General features: G+C 46.2%; 1 protein-coding gene across 7 annotated transcripts in view; it reads left to right on the top strand.

The window, feature by feature from the left end:
• Nucleotides 1–458: 458 nt before the first annotated feature.
• Nucleotides 459–17624, top strand: part of RNF220 (ring finger protein 220) — a 213005-nt gene continuing 195839 nt past the window's right edge. For 3 of the 7 annotated variants that reach the window (XM_032749863.3, XM_032749864.3, XM_072933044.1), the window contains exon 1: nt 459–1199. In XM_032749863.3, coding sequence (XP_032605754.1) covers nt 575–1199 — 625 coding nt within the window. In that variant the 5' untranslated portion in view covers nt 459–574. The remainder of the gene's footprint in view (nt 1200–17624) is intronic. The other 4 variants (XM_030278887.3, XM_002193068.6, XM_030278889.3 and 1 more) reach the window with 4 other exon arrangements.

The following is a 17624-nucleotide window of genomic DNA, read 5'->3' as shown; positions in this document are numbered from 1 at the left end:
GTCTGATTTGGGTAACTGTGTACAATGGATACTTTTATGTTGGTTCTACACCCCCAGCCCCTGAGCAAATAGCAGGGTTGTGTATATGGGGGTTTTCTTAAGTTTATTGTGGTTATGTATACATGCCACTTCCCATATAAAATTCCACTTATAATTTGGAGTTACTATGTTAATTTTAGACTGAATATTTTTTATTAGTGCATTATTAAATCTGCATGTTATTATGTTTGATTTGCCTTTTATTCATCTGCACTGGATGGTACCCTTTAACCTAGAGGGCCAGGGCTGACTCCACTAGTGTGTGAAGTTGTCTATTGATTTTCTTGAATGAGAACAGTGGCGCATCTCCGGTCGGTGGCTTGTAACACATGTGGCCACTCTGCTGCTGGAGCATCCCGGAGAAATGAGCGCAGAAACCTAATTGGTTGTGTTTTCTTTCCCTTTCTGTTTCCTTGCAGTGTTCAAAGGGTGATGATGCTCCAGTAATTTTCCCCGCTCCATCCCTAGGCATCGCTTTGCTTTCCTCCCGGGGAAGATCGTTCTGCTTGTGATCCTGCTGAGGAAAGAGACTCCGATGGACTTACACCGGGCAGCATTCAAGATGGAGAACTCACCCTATCTCCCCAATCCACTGGCCTCCCCAGCACTGATGGTTCTCGCCTCCACTGCCGAAGCCAGCCGCGATGCTTCCATTCCCTGCCAGCAGCCGAGGCCTTTTGGGGTCCCTGTGTCAGCAGATAAGGACGTGCACATTCCCTTTACCAATGGCTCATATACTTTTGCCTCCATGTATCACCGCCAAGGCGGGGTGCCGGGAGCATTTGCGAACCGTGACTTTCCTCCATCCTTGCTTCACCTTCACCCCCAGTTTGCACCCCCCAACCTGGACTGCACCCCGATCAGTATGTTGAACCACAGCGGTGTCGGGGCTTTCCGCCCCTTTGCATCCACTGAAGACCGGGAGAGCTACCAGTCAGCCTTTACACCGGCCAAGCGCCTGAAAAACTGCCACGACACTGACTCGCCCCATCTGCGCTTCTCGGACACTGATGGGAAGGAGTATGAGTTTGGCACCCAGCTCCCCTCCAGCTCCCCCGGCTCCCTCAAAGTTGACGATACAGGGAAGAAGATATTTGCTGTTTCTGGCCTCATTTCTGACCGTGAGACCTCATCCAGTCCCGAAGACCGAAGTGACAGATGTAAGTACCTCTGCTGACTTGGTGGTTCTTTAATTGTGCCTTGTTGAGATACACAACAGGTGACTGCCCCGCAGTGCTGTGAGATTTGCAGGAGGCAAAGGCAAAGCAGCCTTTCCTGCCTGCTGAGCTCAGCCATGCAATATTGCCTTGTTCTTCCAAAAGGATATTGACAGATTTTAAGGTGAGGTGCTCTTGAAGGAAACTGACCTTCCAGCACATAGCTGGAGAGGTGATGTTGACCTTGCAGAAAGCTGTCCATGCACCAGTGTGAAGCTGTAGGTGCTGATACATGTATATGTGTAAACAGGGATGTAGCTGGAATGTGTAGCCAGGAACTTTCCCAAATCTTGCAGCAAGCATGTGCCCCCTGCTTCTTCAGGTGTTTCTTTCTGACCTTTTCTTCATGAACACCGTTTTTAGAGCAAATGCATTACTGACTGTCACGATTCATGCCTCAGCTTAGGACAAAAGTACCTTTTCCTCTGGTTAATTTTAGAATATTGTTCGCCACTGATCTCCTTCTTTAAGACAAATACAAATTGTTTTTACAACTCAATAAGTTGTTGCATCATGTGCTTTCTCTGAGTGTTTCCCCCATTTTGGTGCCCATTGAAAGGTGATATGCTCGAAAGAGCTGGGAAAGCAGGCCAGTTATTGGACTGAAGGAACCCAGTCCACTTGCTCATGAATTTAACTCCCTGTTCCCCCATCACCTTGTCCCTTGTGGAGTTGCCTACACAGAGGGGCAGAGCTGTCTTCATGAAGCGCAGACTTCCAGGTTTGCAGAGCTGGGAGGTGACCCACAATGTGGAGTGGTCTGGGGGCAACAGAGTGTGGTACCCCAAGGAAGAGCGCTAACTTATGATTAGAGTTTTCCTGTAAACCCAGATACGTAATCAAGGAGCAAGTGGTTTGCTTTTCACATGGGCTCCTTTGTTCTGTTGAATTTTATTAATAGAAATCTATTTTATTATTGTTGTTGTTTTTATTATTACTTTTTTCTTTTAAACAAAAACCTGCTGCACTGTTGCTTCCTCTCCCTTTCAGATGTGATTTTTCTTCTCCCCTTTATGATACCAAGGAGAGTAATAGAGACATTGTGGCTCTCTCTCCCCTGTCGGCGCTGCTTCCTCAGGCTGTCTCCTTGAATTAGGCACTGTGCTAACTTACCGATGCTAAAAGACATCTGCCTAAACCAGCGTACCTTTTCAATAAAAGTCATCATAAAATCAACCTGCCTTTTAAATCCATCGCTCTTTGGTTTTGAAATATGCTGCAAGTGTGTCTTTTATTTGCGAGGGTAGGACAATTCCCACTGATGGCAGGAGCTGTGTATTTCTTGCAGTACCAGTGTGATCTCTCGTGTCTCTCCCCCTTCTCCTTCTGATCCACCCCCGACCATGCTACTTTTTGTGCTGTAAGCTCCTTTCATTGTTCAGAATCTCCTCTCTCTCCTTTGGGTCTGTAGGAAAAGTGGCTGTAGGTGGGAGCACATGTGGATGCGTGGAAGCTGGCAATGTAATTATCCATGGGGGAGGCAGGTGAGATGGCAAGGCTTAGAGACATCTTTGTTGATGCTCTTTTCGTTATCAATATAACCTGGCTGGGAAAATGAAGCTTGCTCAAAAGAGTACTGCGAGAGATAGCGGCCGAGGAGAGGGTCTGCTGGCTAAATGAATTTAGAGCGCATCAGCTGCTATGGATCTTGCTGGCAAAATCCTGTCAGATACCCCATTTAAAGAAGTAAATCTGTTAAATGAATTAGACCACATGGAGAACAGCTGTGGACAGACAGACGCATCCACATCCATCGCCGTGCCTTGCCTCTGCCAAGAGCGCGTGCCGAACGCGGGTCCACTCTGGGAGCAGACGGGGCTTTGCAGAGACACAGGGAGGTGACACCGAGTGCTAGTGCTGCTGCCAGTGCCGTGGCAGGGGACTTGCCAGGGAAAGGAAGCAGAAGAAAAACTTTGCAGGCAGCTTGGAAAACTTGGGCAGAAGTGGAAGGTGTTTTGTTGTATTGTTTTTGTTACCATGTTAAATTTCTTTAAGATGCTCTTCTGCACAGTACAGCAGAGCAAATGTAGCAATACTGATACGTCATCAACATTAAATTTTTTCTGTAACTACCAGGATGATGTACACTAAATACATCTGTTGGCTCTTTATCATATTCCCATCACATATAGATACTGCACGATGGAAACTTCGCTCCATTAAGACAGCGAGTTTATTTGGTGTGTGCATACACACGTATGGGTGTGTTTGCTGAAGGTTGAGAGCAAGTTATGGACCTTTTAGAGGATCCAAATGCTCTTTGATGCTGGCCATCAGAAAAGGGAAACTTCTGAAGTGAAGAATTTGAGAGACTGCAGTTTGCAGATAGAATGGTGATCCTGTTTTGCATTAGCATTTGCAGATATATTTTTGAAGTTTCTGTAGAAATGTGTACTTTAGGAGTTTGTTGTCTCTGAGGAGTTTTGTGGATTCCTTGTGTAATTGTTATATATAACCCTCTGTAAGAGATGCTTACTTGTGCTACTTATGGAGCAGGTAGATGGCTGTAGCTTCAAGGTAAAAATGTAATTAGGCTTTTCTATGACTGCAAGGAAAAATTGTAAAATTTTCGTAGATCAGCAACACCTTCCCATGTCTAACAGGTGCTTTTCAGGTTTGCAGAGCTTCATCGTTTCAGTGTATTTTTCTGATTGCTGAAAGGGTTTGTGTTACGTGGAAGCTGAATTACTATGATTGCCCTGTGTGGTCTTCTGTTCCATTGTGCAGAAGCCTATCTTGAATAGATCATTAAAATATTTGTTTCACCTCATAGCTTAAATGGTGATTTTCTAGAGAAACTTCCTCCCCCACTTTTATTTATTTTTTTTAAATAAAGTGTAATCACCGAGTTTTAACTTCCCTGAAAAATAGGTTTTTGCTTGGAAGACTTTTGCAAGAAAACAAGAATCAAAATGAGACATTTGCACATCAAGGAGTGTTTGGAAGATGCTTATTTAGTCCTCTGCAGCATGGGAGGAAAGTCTCAGCCTGCTTTCACTAGTGGAAGAAATTTGCAGAATTCAGTAAAATTATTTGTGATATGTTCCAGAGTATTGCAGATTGGCACCTGGCCCCATAAGAGATATGTCAATGCAGTACAGGTTGCTCAGCCCTTTGCATAAACCTTTCCTTACTTTTAAAGCAGGATAGTGCTTGGATCCATACCCTGCATCCCATAAAGGGCCAACGTCTTTGGGGTGCTTTTGGGTGGGACAGCACTCTTTGTTAATCAGCAAATTGGGCTGAGATGTCTGCATTTAGGTAAGTTGTCTCTTGCTGTAAAATGTGAGTATTCAGGACAGCCAGAGCGATGGAGTATACAGGGAACATGTGGAAAAGTGGAGCCTTTCCAGGCATAAGCAGACATACCTTGTACTGGATGGGCTCATTCCCTTACGTGCTTACTGAGAAAAATAATGTCATTTGTTAGAGTTTAGGAGCTTCTTGTAAAGCATGTGTTAAAGGCACTGGAAGACATATTTTATGGGTTTGCTTTAATAAGCGTACAATAATTGAGATTCCTAGAAGGAGTGGAAATAAATGACATGTTCCTTTCTGCAAAAGAGATCTATAGCCCTATTTTAAAATCAGAGGAAAAAAAAAAAAAGATTCCTGTTTTTTCACTTCTAATAAAACCTGTCTCAGTGTCCTTCAGTCATAGTACCCAGTTCCTGTGGCATTGTGTTCCCACAAAGTGGCAGGCAGAGGTCGGTGCCAAAGCCGGGACATCCTGGCAAAGAGCTGGACCTTGTCAGAGCAGAGGGGCAGCCCAGGCCACCAGCCTCCCTGGGACCACAGAAGATGGTTTCCCATTACTATCTGCTGCTTGGTCTCCATCTCGTGTTGTCTGTGACTGTGGTGTGAAGGTGATCTTCTGCATCCTGGCCACTGATTCAGTTTCCATCCTCTGGCCCGAATCTGGCTCTCAAAATCTCAGTTTCCCTGCTTCTGCTGGTGGCCCTTGCCCAGCTCCTGCTGTGCCCAGGAGATGAACATTTGAGTTGTGGGCAGGCTGGGATCCTTGCTCATCCTTTGGGTCTGCTGATGGTAGTAGGAATGATTATAATAACATTACTTTGAATATTATTATTTTTGATAATCATATTTCACCTTGGACATAGTTTATGCTGCAATTGATTTCTTGTCTGCAGAAGTTGTGTGGTGTATTTGTGACCTCTTTGTTAGACTTTGAGGTTTTAAAGAACATCTCTAGCATGGAGTTAGTTTTCCTTTTAAAACAACTGGTTTGTTATTGATCAAATGTAAATTACACTTCAGGCGATGGACATCAGGACTATGATGACCACAGCATGAATTCCTAAATAATGTGGTGCTTTGGAAATCAGATCAAGGGCTGTCTGTGCAGTCACTCACCTGCTCAGATCCGTGTTGGGATTTGTGTTATGACCTATGTAGAGAGCTGTGTGTGTGTCTATGTATATGTTCTGGGGGGAAGAGGTTGGGGTTTTTTTTTGTGGTGGAACAATGTATTGGAGGGGGAATGCACATGTCCACACATCCATTGCTCACAACTCTTCCCTCTGGGATGCACCCCTTCCAAGGCTAGTAAAATTTGAGGTCTAATGTGAAGTGATGCTTTGTTGCTAATCATATTCAGCCATGATCATGGGAAATTGCAAGTTTAACTCCATTTGTGAAATAATGAAATAAAGTCATGCAGTCATGCAGTGCCCTGCGTGATGTAGGAGTGAAGAAGCAACAGTGGAATTTTGGAAGGGCTGGGCAGGCAGATGGGCAGTGGCAGGGATGACAGCCACGCATCCATCCCTGTTGCTCCACCAAATACATACATCCTTGTGGAGTAAAGTGTGCTGCATGGAGGTCTTGGAGCACGCAGCAATCATCTCCTTTCCCTGCTTTTCTGGCAACAACCTTCCCCCTCCCTCTGCAAACTGTTGCCGAGACTCCTTTCCATGCTGTTCGGCTTAATTGTCTTGTCGGGATAAAGAAATATTTGAACAGTTAAAAGTGGGGAAGGGCTGGATGGGAGCAGCCCCTGCCGGCTGCGGGGCCATCTGGCCTCCCTTGGACCTGCCGGTCTCCAGTTTATATTTCTCTTTCTGTTATTTGGGGCTATCTGGCGCACTCGGAATACCTAATCACCATGGTGAGAGGAGGGACAGGGCTGCCTCCCCCGGCCTCCCCTTCCCATCAATTGTCATGCAGACCCCGGCCGGGCGCTGCTCCTCGCAGCCCTCATTTGCTGTCCTCGCCCGCTCTCGGCAGAAGGATGGATTTTAATTGATCGTTTGAGGGGGAGGGCTGGGGCTGTTTTCTCCTCCAAAATGTTTCCCCGTGCAGCCGCTGCCATCCGGCCAGCCTTCATGTCATCTCTGCCATGCCAGAGATGCCTCGTGCCCCCTCTCTTTCTTTTTGGACTCCCCGGGAGCTGGTGTAGCCACTGTCTTCGGAGTGCTGAGCAGCACAGAAATGTTACATTTATCCATCTCCTGCTGGAGACACGGGCATGGACGCAGCAAATATTTATCGCTCCTCTTCTGCCCTCTGTGCCTGGATGCTGGCAGGAGGGTACTTACCGCACAATTGCAGGGAAACCCCCCCACCTTGCTCAGTATTTCCCATCAAAACCACGGCCCCCAAAACACTGGCCAAACCTTGCTTTTCGAGAAGGAATGAATCACATTAAATCTTCAGCCCCATCGATCAGACTGGACTGCTGTCAGAGGACTGCGGCAGGAGAAGCGCAGGCAGACTTGGTGGCTGCCGTGCTGTGCTGGGGATCGGGAATCCTGACCCCGGGCACGGCTCGGAGTCGTGGCTCCCCGATCCCGAACCGGAGGAGCGATGCCTCCCTCACAGCGGGGCGTGATACCTTCTGACAGAAGACGCTAGGCAAGGGCAAAGTATTAGGATTATTAATATAGTACAGTTAGTAGAATATTATGAACTATTATAAATCATTACTACTAAACTACAGTTATTAAAGGAAATGACCAAAGTGCACTTTGCGAGCCAGGATCTCTGACAGTTAAAACATTGTTTTATTATTTTACTTGCTAACTTGCAAAATTCGAGACTTAGCAACAGTTTCCTAGTTTGTTGGTGGTGATTGCATAAGGATTTGGGAGAAGCAGGGGGGAAGGTGAACATTTCAGGAGAGAGGGAATAAGCATGAGTGCCTGTGTGATTTATTTTTCTTTCCTTGATATTTTGAAGGTCTTGAAAGAAAGAGGCATACTCAGGCATGGGGCTAATCCTGCTCTGTAGGACTGAAAGTGTTCAAGGCAACAAGGTCTTAACGTTTCTGGAATTCCCCAAAGGAAAAAATAGAAGTGAAGGTGTTAGTGAATTGCTGCTGGTTGTTATTTGTTTGATATCATTTAGACAAGTCCCATTAAATGCTAGCAGCAGATTCATTTTTTTTCTTTGTTTGCCTTCCAAGGAGTGGAAAACAGACATAATTATATTTTACGTGAGACTGTAAGATTTCCTCTCTTCTCTTTTTTCTGGCTAATATCTGCAGCTATAAAATAAATTCTTTTTGTGCATACATGGTGCTAGACTGAGGTAAATAACTGTCATCTGAAATCTGTCTAACCTTAATCTGCATCAAGAGCACTATAGAGAGCTGTACCCATTTGTATAATATTAAGCTTTATTTTTATTATGGATTTCTAATGCAAATTCATAGTCGGAATGAAGTTGTTTCCTTTTAATACCATATTCCAAGAAAAGCAGCCATTGATAGCAAATTGTGATGATTTTTATCCTCTGGTTCATGTCACTGGTGGTCCTCTATCATGTCAATGTGCCTGATAGCCTGTGAATGTTTCACCTCTCTTCTTCAGGGTGGAATAGCAGATTTGGAGACTTTGGAGGACATTTTTCAGCTATGCAGAGCAATTGAAATTCTTCAGAAATAATGGATTTATATCTGGGAATTTTAATATAGAATTGGATTCATTTACAGCATCCTCTGAAAAAGGGCATATGTATCTTTATAAATCTACACATGTAAGCTGTATGTGTGTCTTTCTCCCCTTTCATGCAACATCACTGTTTGCCTGCTTGGCTTTGCTGGTCTGAGTATAGAAACTCACAGGTGACAGATGTTTGGGACAAGTTCACCACCATGAATTCATGTTTTTTTACTACTGAATTATTTTCCTGCTGTTGGTCGGATACTGCTGGGTTTGGTACTATCTGTATCTGTTCATTTCATTATTGTTCTTTCTTTTAAAAACATGAGGGTGGTCATGATAATCTGAGAGTTCTTCTTATCCATCGCTTTCTTCTCTCCTTTGACCATTTGTTGGTGTCTTGAATTGCAGCAGTGGCCTGAGCAACAGAAGAGGGGGAAAAACAATGTTGGGGAGGAGCAAAGCAAGGAGAGATTTATTGTCCTAAACACAGATAACATGGGAGGGAGTCCTGCTGAAAGCAAAACTGCTTGTCGAGTTCAGGTGTGGGACACTTCCACTGTATTTTTCCTCACTTGGGACATACTTTCTAATCAGCATTGCTTAAAAACCTTTCTTTTTTTTGCTAACTTCAGGCTGAGAACAGTTTTCTCCCTGAATTGCAGAGCAAGAATGTGTTTTGTGCTTTTTCTTGTGAATCCTGGGCTGTTCTGAAGTGGGAAAAGGAAGGTACCAAGTGTCTCTGGATACCCCTAAAAGGAAAAGCTGGAAACTATGTCCATGGTATCCTCCAGCAGCATGGAATCTTAACTATATCACTATATCTTGCCAGAGTAACACATAAATTTTCAGTTTAGAAGGACCCAAGAGCTTTTGTGCATGAGCTTTTCTCAGGTGCAATCCTTCAGCTTTACCTGGGCTTTCTAGATGTGCATTGCCCCAGCCCTGGACAGGGTGAGGCTGGTGGGACACATCCAGCTGCAGCTGCTGGGCTGGCTGGCAGGGCTGGCTCCCCAAGCATGGGCTTCTTCTTTGGGAGGCAGGTGAATGCTTCCTGGCACTTGCATGGAAACTAAATCAGAAAGCACTGGGAAGAGCAGCTGGGGTGAAGGCTCCTTGTGACTGCCTCCCAAAAAGGAATTGGTTTTGTAAACAGAGTAACAAGTAAAAGGGCACTGCCCTGAAGGACCCATTTCTTTCTACTGGGATTTTTGGGACTTTGATTTAAATTAAAGTATTTTTAATTATAAAGGACTCAACCTTTTAATCTGATTTTTATATTGTTTTCCTGCACTTTAGGAAACAGCTTGCAAAGCCATTTAGAATGTGAAATTGTCTGTCCTGTAGCATCCCTCGCTATCAGGAGGCATAGGATCGTCATCCCTCATTGCAGAGAGCCTGCTTTGGCAGTTGTGCAGGGATGGGAAAACGCCTGGTACCAGATCACAGCTCTGCCTTGTTCTCCTACCCAGCTTTCAATATTGAAGATTTCTTTAGGAGTCAGATCTGTTTGGGGGGATGCCCCACAGAATTCCCTACCGGAGGCCCCACGTGAGCTCCCATGTTGCTCAGGAGGTGATGTGAGGGTGCGTGTGGGTGAGAGAGGAGGAGGCTGAATGACACCCTGGGTGCTGCACCTCTGGCTGGGTGAGTGAAAGCCTTATCAGGGTGGCCTGGCCGTGCTACAGCAGAGCTGCCCCACACCCAGCCCAACCTTTGGCCTATGCAGGCTAGAGGGAGCCTTGTCTCCTTGTCAGTGTTTGCAGTGTGGGGAATCTCGCAAGGGCCATCTTGTGATGGCTGTGGATGGGTGGAAATCCTGGAAGTTGGATATCAGTGCAGGTCAGAAGGATCCAAACTCTGCAGCACCACCGAGGGAGCTGCAGAAGTTTGCTTCCTTCCCTTGTTTATTCTTCTGATTGCAAACCAGCCTCACTTCATATTTCCAGCACTAAAGGTGGGAGATAAGGCTCTAGCAAAGTCCTTAGGCAGGGTGACAGCTTTTACCTCCTGAGCACTTGTCTTCAGCTTCCCCGAGGAGTCAGCTTGACCACTGATGCCTTTTTTTTTTTTTTTTTTTTTTCCTTTTGCTGGGGAGATGAAGGAGCAATCAGTGACCTGGACAACCCTGTGCTGAAAAGGAGCAGGGGAACTTAATGGTTACGATCAAAAAGTTGCCAGCCTGAGTGGATTCATACATCAGGAGGTGGCCCTTGGATGAGAGAAGGAGAGAATGCGCAGTCAAACTCTTACAGCCCTGCTTCTTTGCCCTCAGATTTGCACTTTGCTCAGCATGCAGCCTGCGCAGGACAGCTGGCATTGCTCCTGCCAGCTCTGCTCCTCAGGACTGGTTGCTGCTGTTTGTGCTGCTCCTTCCTGTCCGCATATTTAGGTTCGTGCACAAAAGTGTTGCTCTCAAAAAGCTGTTTTGATTTCAGAAGGGGGGAGGTGATGGGCAGCCTGCCTTCACTCAAGATTTGGGATGAACGTGTTCAGGGAAGCTGTGTTGAAGGCACTGGGACATTCAGTATTGCGGGAAACAGGGCATCTGCAGACCAGAAATTTAGTGTCGGCAAGAGGTGCTAGAGAGAGTGTGAAGTAGAAAAATGCTACAAGTTATTTCTGTCTTAATTTGGCCAATGTGTTGTGTCCAGTCCCACATTTGGTCCAGGACTGAAATAAGTATGATGATATTTGGATCAGGACTAGGATATACTGGAAAAAGTAAGCTGTGAAAGTCTGCAGATCTCTGTCTCCATTAGCCAGAAGTAATGTTCCCACCATCTCGTTATTTTCCCCTCTTAAAACGAAAACAATGAGTTAACTGTGGAAACAGGGGAGGATTGTATTAGAGCAAGACAGAGCTGGGCAGAGAGAACTTGCATTGGCTTTACTTGTGTGTAACAGAGATGTTGTGGGTGTAGGAGCCTGGGGAAGCTGTGTATGGTGTGATCCGGATCAGCCCCCAGGTTTGTGGCACATCTCAGGGAAGAAAGAAACTTAAGCTAAAAAAAAAAAAGCTTCACCTTTGGTTGTCTCTTTGGGAACACTGTGAGGACCCAGTGTGTGTCTCCCATCTGGGCACCCACCCTGGGGCGTGGGCACGTGCTGGTAAAGGCTGGGGAAGGTTATGATGTCAATGAGAAACATCTGTGTGTGTTCTCCCAGATGTTGCCAGTTGTGTCTGGCTTGTTAGCTGCACCTGGGCAAAGAAGAAAAGGAAACCCCCGGGTGGTGTGATGGATTTTACAGAGCCTGGGAGGAGCAGGCAGTTAGACACCACTTGCTGATAGTCCCTCTGCTATGTACTCAGGTGGCTCGCTGACGTTTGGGTGATCCAGGACCCACATTTTTCTGCATCTAAGGAAATGTGTCATCAACTCGTCACATACCGATTCTCTTACTTGTGTTGCTCATTTCTAGCTTGGCTGGCGGGGGTGGGTATTGAAGATGAAGGACACAGTTATTGGCAGAGCTGAGCGTGCCTAATCCTTGCAGCCATGCAGAGCAGGAAGAGGGAAGGGCTGCCTGGGCAAAGCCCTGAGCCTAAGTTGTGCTTGTGCTGTGGACTCTATTGACCTTGGACAAGCAGAGTAATTTCTTATCATCTGTCTCTAAAGCAGGGATTATGATATTCTCCAGCTGAGGGTGGTTGTGGTCATGTAGTGCCCAGACCCTTGAGCAGTGGTTATAACCGTGGTGCCTGGATTGAAAAGGCTGTGTAGGGGGAGGAATGGAGACTTGTTTAATAAACATGACAAATGGGATTTTTTTTTCTGAGGTAACAGTTGCCAATTTTTTTTTTTTAATGAAACTTGGATGCACAGCTGAAATCAGTGGCTAGGAATGGTAGAGAAAGAATTTAGGGTAAAAATTTGGAGTAAGGTAGATAAAAGTGAGAGATAAAAGAAATAATGCAGGGAAGGATGAGTAATCAACATTCTTGGAGTGAAGCGCAAGTTCTGGCTTCCTTCCTGAGCAGTAAAATAAAATTTAAAAAAAAGTCTTTAGAACAACAAAACTCTGGACGCGCTGGTTTCCTTCCTGACAGGCCCAGCCTGGTGGTGTTTCGATGAGTCCTCATTGGCAACCAGGGCTGATCTAAAGGCCAAAGGCAGAAAGATGGGGGGGAAGGGAGAGGGATTTAACTCCTTGAGCTCTGCTGGAAAAAAGAGAGATCCCTTGCTTTGTGTGGGTTCCTTTTGCCGTTGCTGGAGTACGAACAGTGTTCACTGTGGCTCAGAGGTCTGAGAGGTGATGGGTACATCTACCCAGGTGCTTGGTCATAATCAGATTTTACAAAACAAAAGTGAGTATTTTTAATCCTTGTGGACAAAATTCCTAGGTCTGTGAGTGGCACAATATGACACAACAGCACCAGTGAGGAACAGGGGAGTGGAGTGGTCACTCTGCTGTTGCCATCTCAAGGATGCTCAGTTTACTTCTGGCACCCAGTTTATAGTAAAGTGCTGCTCCAGTCCCTTTTGTCAGCACATTTCCTGGCTGGGAAGGAGCTGCTGGGTGCAGGATAGCCTGCTGTGCCTCAGAGGCTCTGGGCAGCTTGCAGGGAGCTGGGAGTATGGGAGGGGAGGCTGTGTGTGCACTAGACAGGTTGAATGGCTCAGGCAGAGCTTGTTTTGCAACTAACTCTCTGAGCCTTGCCGCTCTCTGCAGGGTTCCCCTCTCTGAAAGGTCGAAGCTACTTCTTAATTCTCAGCAGCTGACAAAATATTTATTTTCAGGTACTTAAAATATTATAATTTGAAGTGGAGTCCAGTCCCTGGCTGGAGTTGAGCTTTTGTACTAACAGCTTCAGTGAAATGCCTTTTTCCTCCTACAACTTGCCAACAAATGCTTGGAAAATAATTGTGGGACAGTCATCCTTTTAGTGAGCAGATCAAGAAGATTTGAGACTTGCCAGAGACTTTCAAAGGACAGGCCAAAGGTTCAAGTTGTTGCCAATTCTATTTGTCTTAGCCTTTATACTTACTTGTGTGTCATTAATTTCATCAAATGTCTGTGGGTAAAAGGCACCCAGCAGGCTGCCACTTTCGCTGAGCTTTCTGGCTGTACTTGGACACCTCTTGGGAAATAAGCCCACCTTTTTGTCTAGGAAGAGAGATTAATCCCACCACAGCTGTAGCAGAAAGAGGCTTACCCACTAACCTGACACAGAGACAGCTGAGCCTGGAGGGGCAGGACCCTGCTGTCTTCTCTGCAGCCTTTTTTAGCTGGTTGTGGCAGACACAGGTGACTATGGACACGCATATGAATGATGTTACCTTGGTACCTACAGCTCTTATAGAAACCTACAGAAATAAAATGCGACACTTGGATTTTCTGGAAGTTACTGAAATGAGGGCTCAGCAAGAGGGAAAAGTGAGCAGAGGCCAGGCAGAAGCAACCTCAGTGTCCTGGGTCTCGTTCCTGGCCCTGCTATTGAGTCCTTGGGATGATTATCTATATTTTGGGATGCTGGCAGGTCATTCTGTAGATTTTGGTAGGCAGGGCATCACTGTTGAGCTCTTTGCAAGGGCTGTTGTTACTAGATTAACAACTTTGTTGGCACTGTCCTCTCCTGGGGATCGTGCAGCAAAAAAAAGCAGGGAGAGGGCTGTTTTCCCAGCAGGATCCCTGCAGGCAGAGCTTCCCTGCCCTTCTCTTGTGCTGCAAACCTCTTTCCTTGGTGCTCCCATCGCTGCCTGAATCCTGACAGCTGCTTTCCTACCCTTTCTGCCCCAGTGCAGACGGCCAAGCACATTAATTTTTCGGCAGAAGTGTTGTAATAATTAGGCAGCTCGTCGGAGGGTTTAGCAGTACTTAACCAGATGTGAGAAGACTCTTCCCATGGTCCCTGCTCTCTCACTGGGCTCCAGCCAGCTGCCTTTTCCCGCCTGCTCAGGTTGCCTAGAAAGGGCTGTAGGAGATCTCCCGGCTGCCCTGGCTCCTCTTGCCTCTCTTCTTATGTTAAACACTCATTTGTAAAGGAGAAAGAGGGAGCGTGGAAATCCTTGAGCTGTTTGGGAGAAGAGCAGCAAAGAATCAAAAGCAGACACCTGCAGCGCTTGGATTTGAGACCTCCACCATTAACTCATTAACAACATCTCCCAGGCTTGTGGCCCTTCTTTTGGTGCCAGCCAGGGACACATGGTGGGATGAAGGGCTGGAGTGGGTGGTGCTGCTATCTGGGGCTCCAGCCAGCTCCTTGTTATATATAATCTCCATCACATTTTATGTATATGTAAATATAATCTCTCTTTATACGTGTGAAAAAAATCTCCATATCCCCTGCCTCAGTTTCCCTCCCTGCCTTGTAGGGGGGATGCTATTTCTCTGCACCCTGTGCTCTATAACCATTTATACACAAGTCAGTAGTATTATCACAAACATGGTTTTAAAACTAGGTTGTAGTAAACGGTATTGTCTGCCTAATCCATATTAATGGCAAAAACTGCTGCAGACAGGATATTGGCCTGGATGGCCCTTAGATTAAGTCATTCTGACAATTGGTAAAGTTTTATAAATACACACTGACACCATATAATATGGTTAAGAAAAACTATATACAACCTATAGGTTTCTGGTTATAAAGAGAAAAAAATGTATCAAATCAGCAAGACCAAGGGAGCAGACAAGATATAAAAAATGATACTGTATTATGCTGGAACTTATTGAAAATCCCAGTGCATCTTTTTTATGTAAATGGTAAATTCTTTTCTATGTTCTGAATATGTTTCTTAATGTGTGTCACGTACCAGAATAGTAGCATGAACACAGTTGCAAATACGGTGTGTGTTTTATTGTGAGTATTATACTGCATAGCAGAGTGAGGGTGTTGAATGCTGCAGTCAGTTATATACAGCTGTAAATGGGAGCTACCTGCTGTTCTGTATACAGCCAGCTGCATATTTATTAGTAAATACCAGTCCAGGTAAAAGAAAAATAAAACAGGAAGTTGTATTAAAGACTTCAAGGCTTAAAACTAGTTTGTGCAAAGCTCCTGGGATCCCACTGCAGGGAACGGTCCAGCATTTTCCAGCATTAAGTCTTTTCCATCTGATTTTTCTAGCTCTGTGAATTTGAAAGCCTCTTCTGAACTCCCCCTGCTTTTCAGTTTGTGGAATAATTCATCAGTGTTTCAAAGCAGGGTAAAGATTGGGTTTGGGGCTGGAGAAATCACAGGCTGCCTCCTTCCCTGGTGTGCCTGCAGCTGAACATACCGGAACCATGGAGCCGCAGAAGGTTGGAAAAGCCCTGTGAGATCATTGAGTCCGACCATTTACTCAGCAGTGCCACATCCACCACTAAACTATGTCCCCAAGTGCCACATCTCAATGGGCTTTAAGTACATCCCGGGGTCAGAGCCGCTCTGATGGGTGAAGTTCGGAGGACGGGTGGCTCTGGCACAGGCGAGGCACGTGTCACACACGCGTTTGTCACACGCATGGCACGGCTGGCCAGTGCCCACCGCAGGAAGGCCGTGTTGCCAGGGGAAAACAAGCCACAGATTTTCTGGGGTGCCTGTGGGCTTTCTGACCGATGAGCACTCCCCCAAAGAATGGTGTCAGGTCCGAGCATGGGATCCCAAACGAGCGATGGCTCTGAAATACCCGAGTGTTTGACCTAGAGGGAGCTCTCTTACATGAAGAATGAGACTTGGCACTGCCTGCTTGAACCGCTTTTAGCGTCTGTATTTTCAGCAAGCTTCTGCTTCCTGTATTCTGAGCTCACACTGCCAGGTACTGTATTTCCCTGGGTGATGTACAGAGGGTTGGAGAAGTCCTGTGTGTAACTCTTGTGGTCCCAGCTCTGCAGAGCACAGCCGGAGCCTCACTCGTTCTTAGAGTTTGCTTCTTGTGGAAGTTGGTAGAGATTTCTTCTGGCAATAGAAATTGCTTCTAACTTTCCTTCTCCCAGTAGCACCATCACACCTCATAGATTAGTCATGGCTCTTGGGGTGCCAGGAGCCCTTTCCCTGCTCTGGTGGGGGGAGGAAGGGCTCCTTCGTGAGGAAGAGTCTTTTGTTGGCAGCCTGAATCCAGCAATGGGAGATACTTATGTCACGGCCTGGCATGGCTCAGTTTTTCCCTTTGGGTCTCTCCTTTTAAATGCTTCACATCCCCTCACCCTCCTTGGCGTAGGTTCATCTGCCTGAATACAAATGCATGAAGTTTTGGATTTAGATGAACTAGTATTTCCTTCCCTGGTGGCTGGGGGATGCTGGAGGTGACACAGATGGATGATGCCAGGTTGCTTCCCCAGTGAACAGGCTCTAACCACTTGCAAGTCCTTGAAATCCCACCAGTCCTGCTCTCTAGTGTGTGCAGGAGCTCCAGGCTCCAAGGCAGTCTGTCTCTGGTCACTGCAGAACATCAGTGAGGGGCATGATTGAGCTGACAGGAGCTCCCAGCCTGCTGCACCCACTGCAGCAGGACAGAGGGGACGTGGCTCTCCAGAGGCAGCAGGTGTAGCTCTGCAGCTCTAGGCCACCCACTGCCTTAACAGAGTGGAAGAGAAACTTGCTGAAGTTCTGGGGCAAAGGTCTTAGAGAGCCCACAGTGCCTGACAACTCTTTAAAAAAGAGGACTGAATTAAAGCAGGATGGTGCCATTCTTTCCTGGGTCCAGAAAGCTGCTGTCTGGGAATGGGGGGCCCAAAAGAGCTGCTTCATGGTACAAAGGTCAGGCTGGAGGGATTGAAAGTGGTGATGCTGCCCTATTCCTCCATCCCATTCCTAAGCAGTCCAGGTCCCAATGAGGCTGGGTTCAACCATTCCAATACCTGGCTTGTGATCTTTCTCCAGCCTTACTCTCTGGTGGCTGGACTGCTTTAAAATAAGTGAATTTGGGAGTGAAATTAAGGACAGAGGGGGTGAGATAGCACCATTTTTCTGTGGGTGCTTTCCTTTTTTTTTTTTTTTTCTTTTTTTGTTCTGTTGAACAAAGGAGTTTGGGGAAGGAAAGGGTGTGTGTGAGGGTAAGGAGCTGAATGGGGAAGGTGGCTGAAGGGAAGAAATTGAAAACTAAACCACCTTTTACATCTAGTTTTTAAAGAAAGGTTTTGCAGTAACATTTTGTGGGCTTTCAGTTTGTAGTCTGGTCTGTGTTTTTTCTAGAGCAGGCAAAAAGTGTGAGCAGCAGAGGCAGAGAAGTTACTTTGGTTCATACCCCCAATCTGACTTGAAAAATGCCAGAAGAAAGTGAGTAGGATTAGAATAAGCACTTTTCTTGGAGGTGACTTCTTGTCTCTGTGTCTCAGATGACGGCCATTCCTTTCCCATCCTGCGGTCCTCGCTTTGCTAGCCAGCAAACCACACCTGAGCCTCCATGTGCCCTTCTTTGAGTTGGCAAAAAGAGGTCATGGGAAACTGCTACCTGCAAGGCTGTCTCCCTTGGACCTCTAACAAGATTAGGGGATGCTGCAGAAGAGTGAGCCAGGTGAGCCAGCACAGTCAGCTTTGGGATCT

This window comes from Taeniopygia guttata, chromosome 8 (genome assembly GCF_048771995.1).
Source record: "Taeniopygia guttata chromosome 8, bTaeGut7.mat, whole genome shotgun sequence".
NCBI lineage: Eukaryota > Metazoa > Chordata > Aves > Passeriformes > Estrildidae > Taeniopygia > Taeniopygia guttata.
This window is presented reverse-complemented; position numbering and strand designations above follow the sequence as displayed.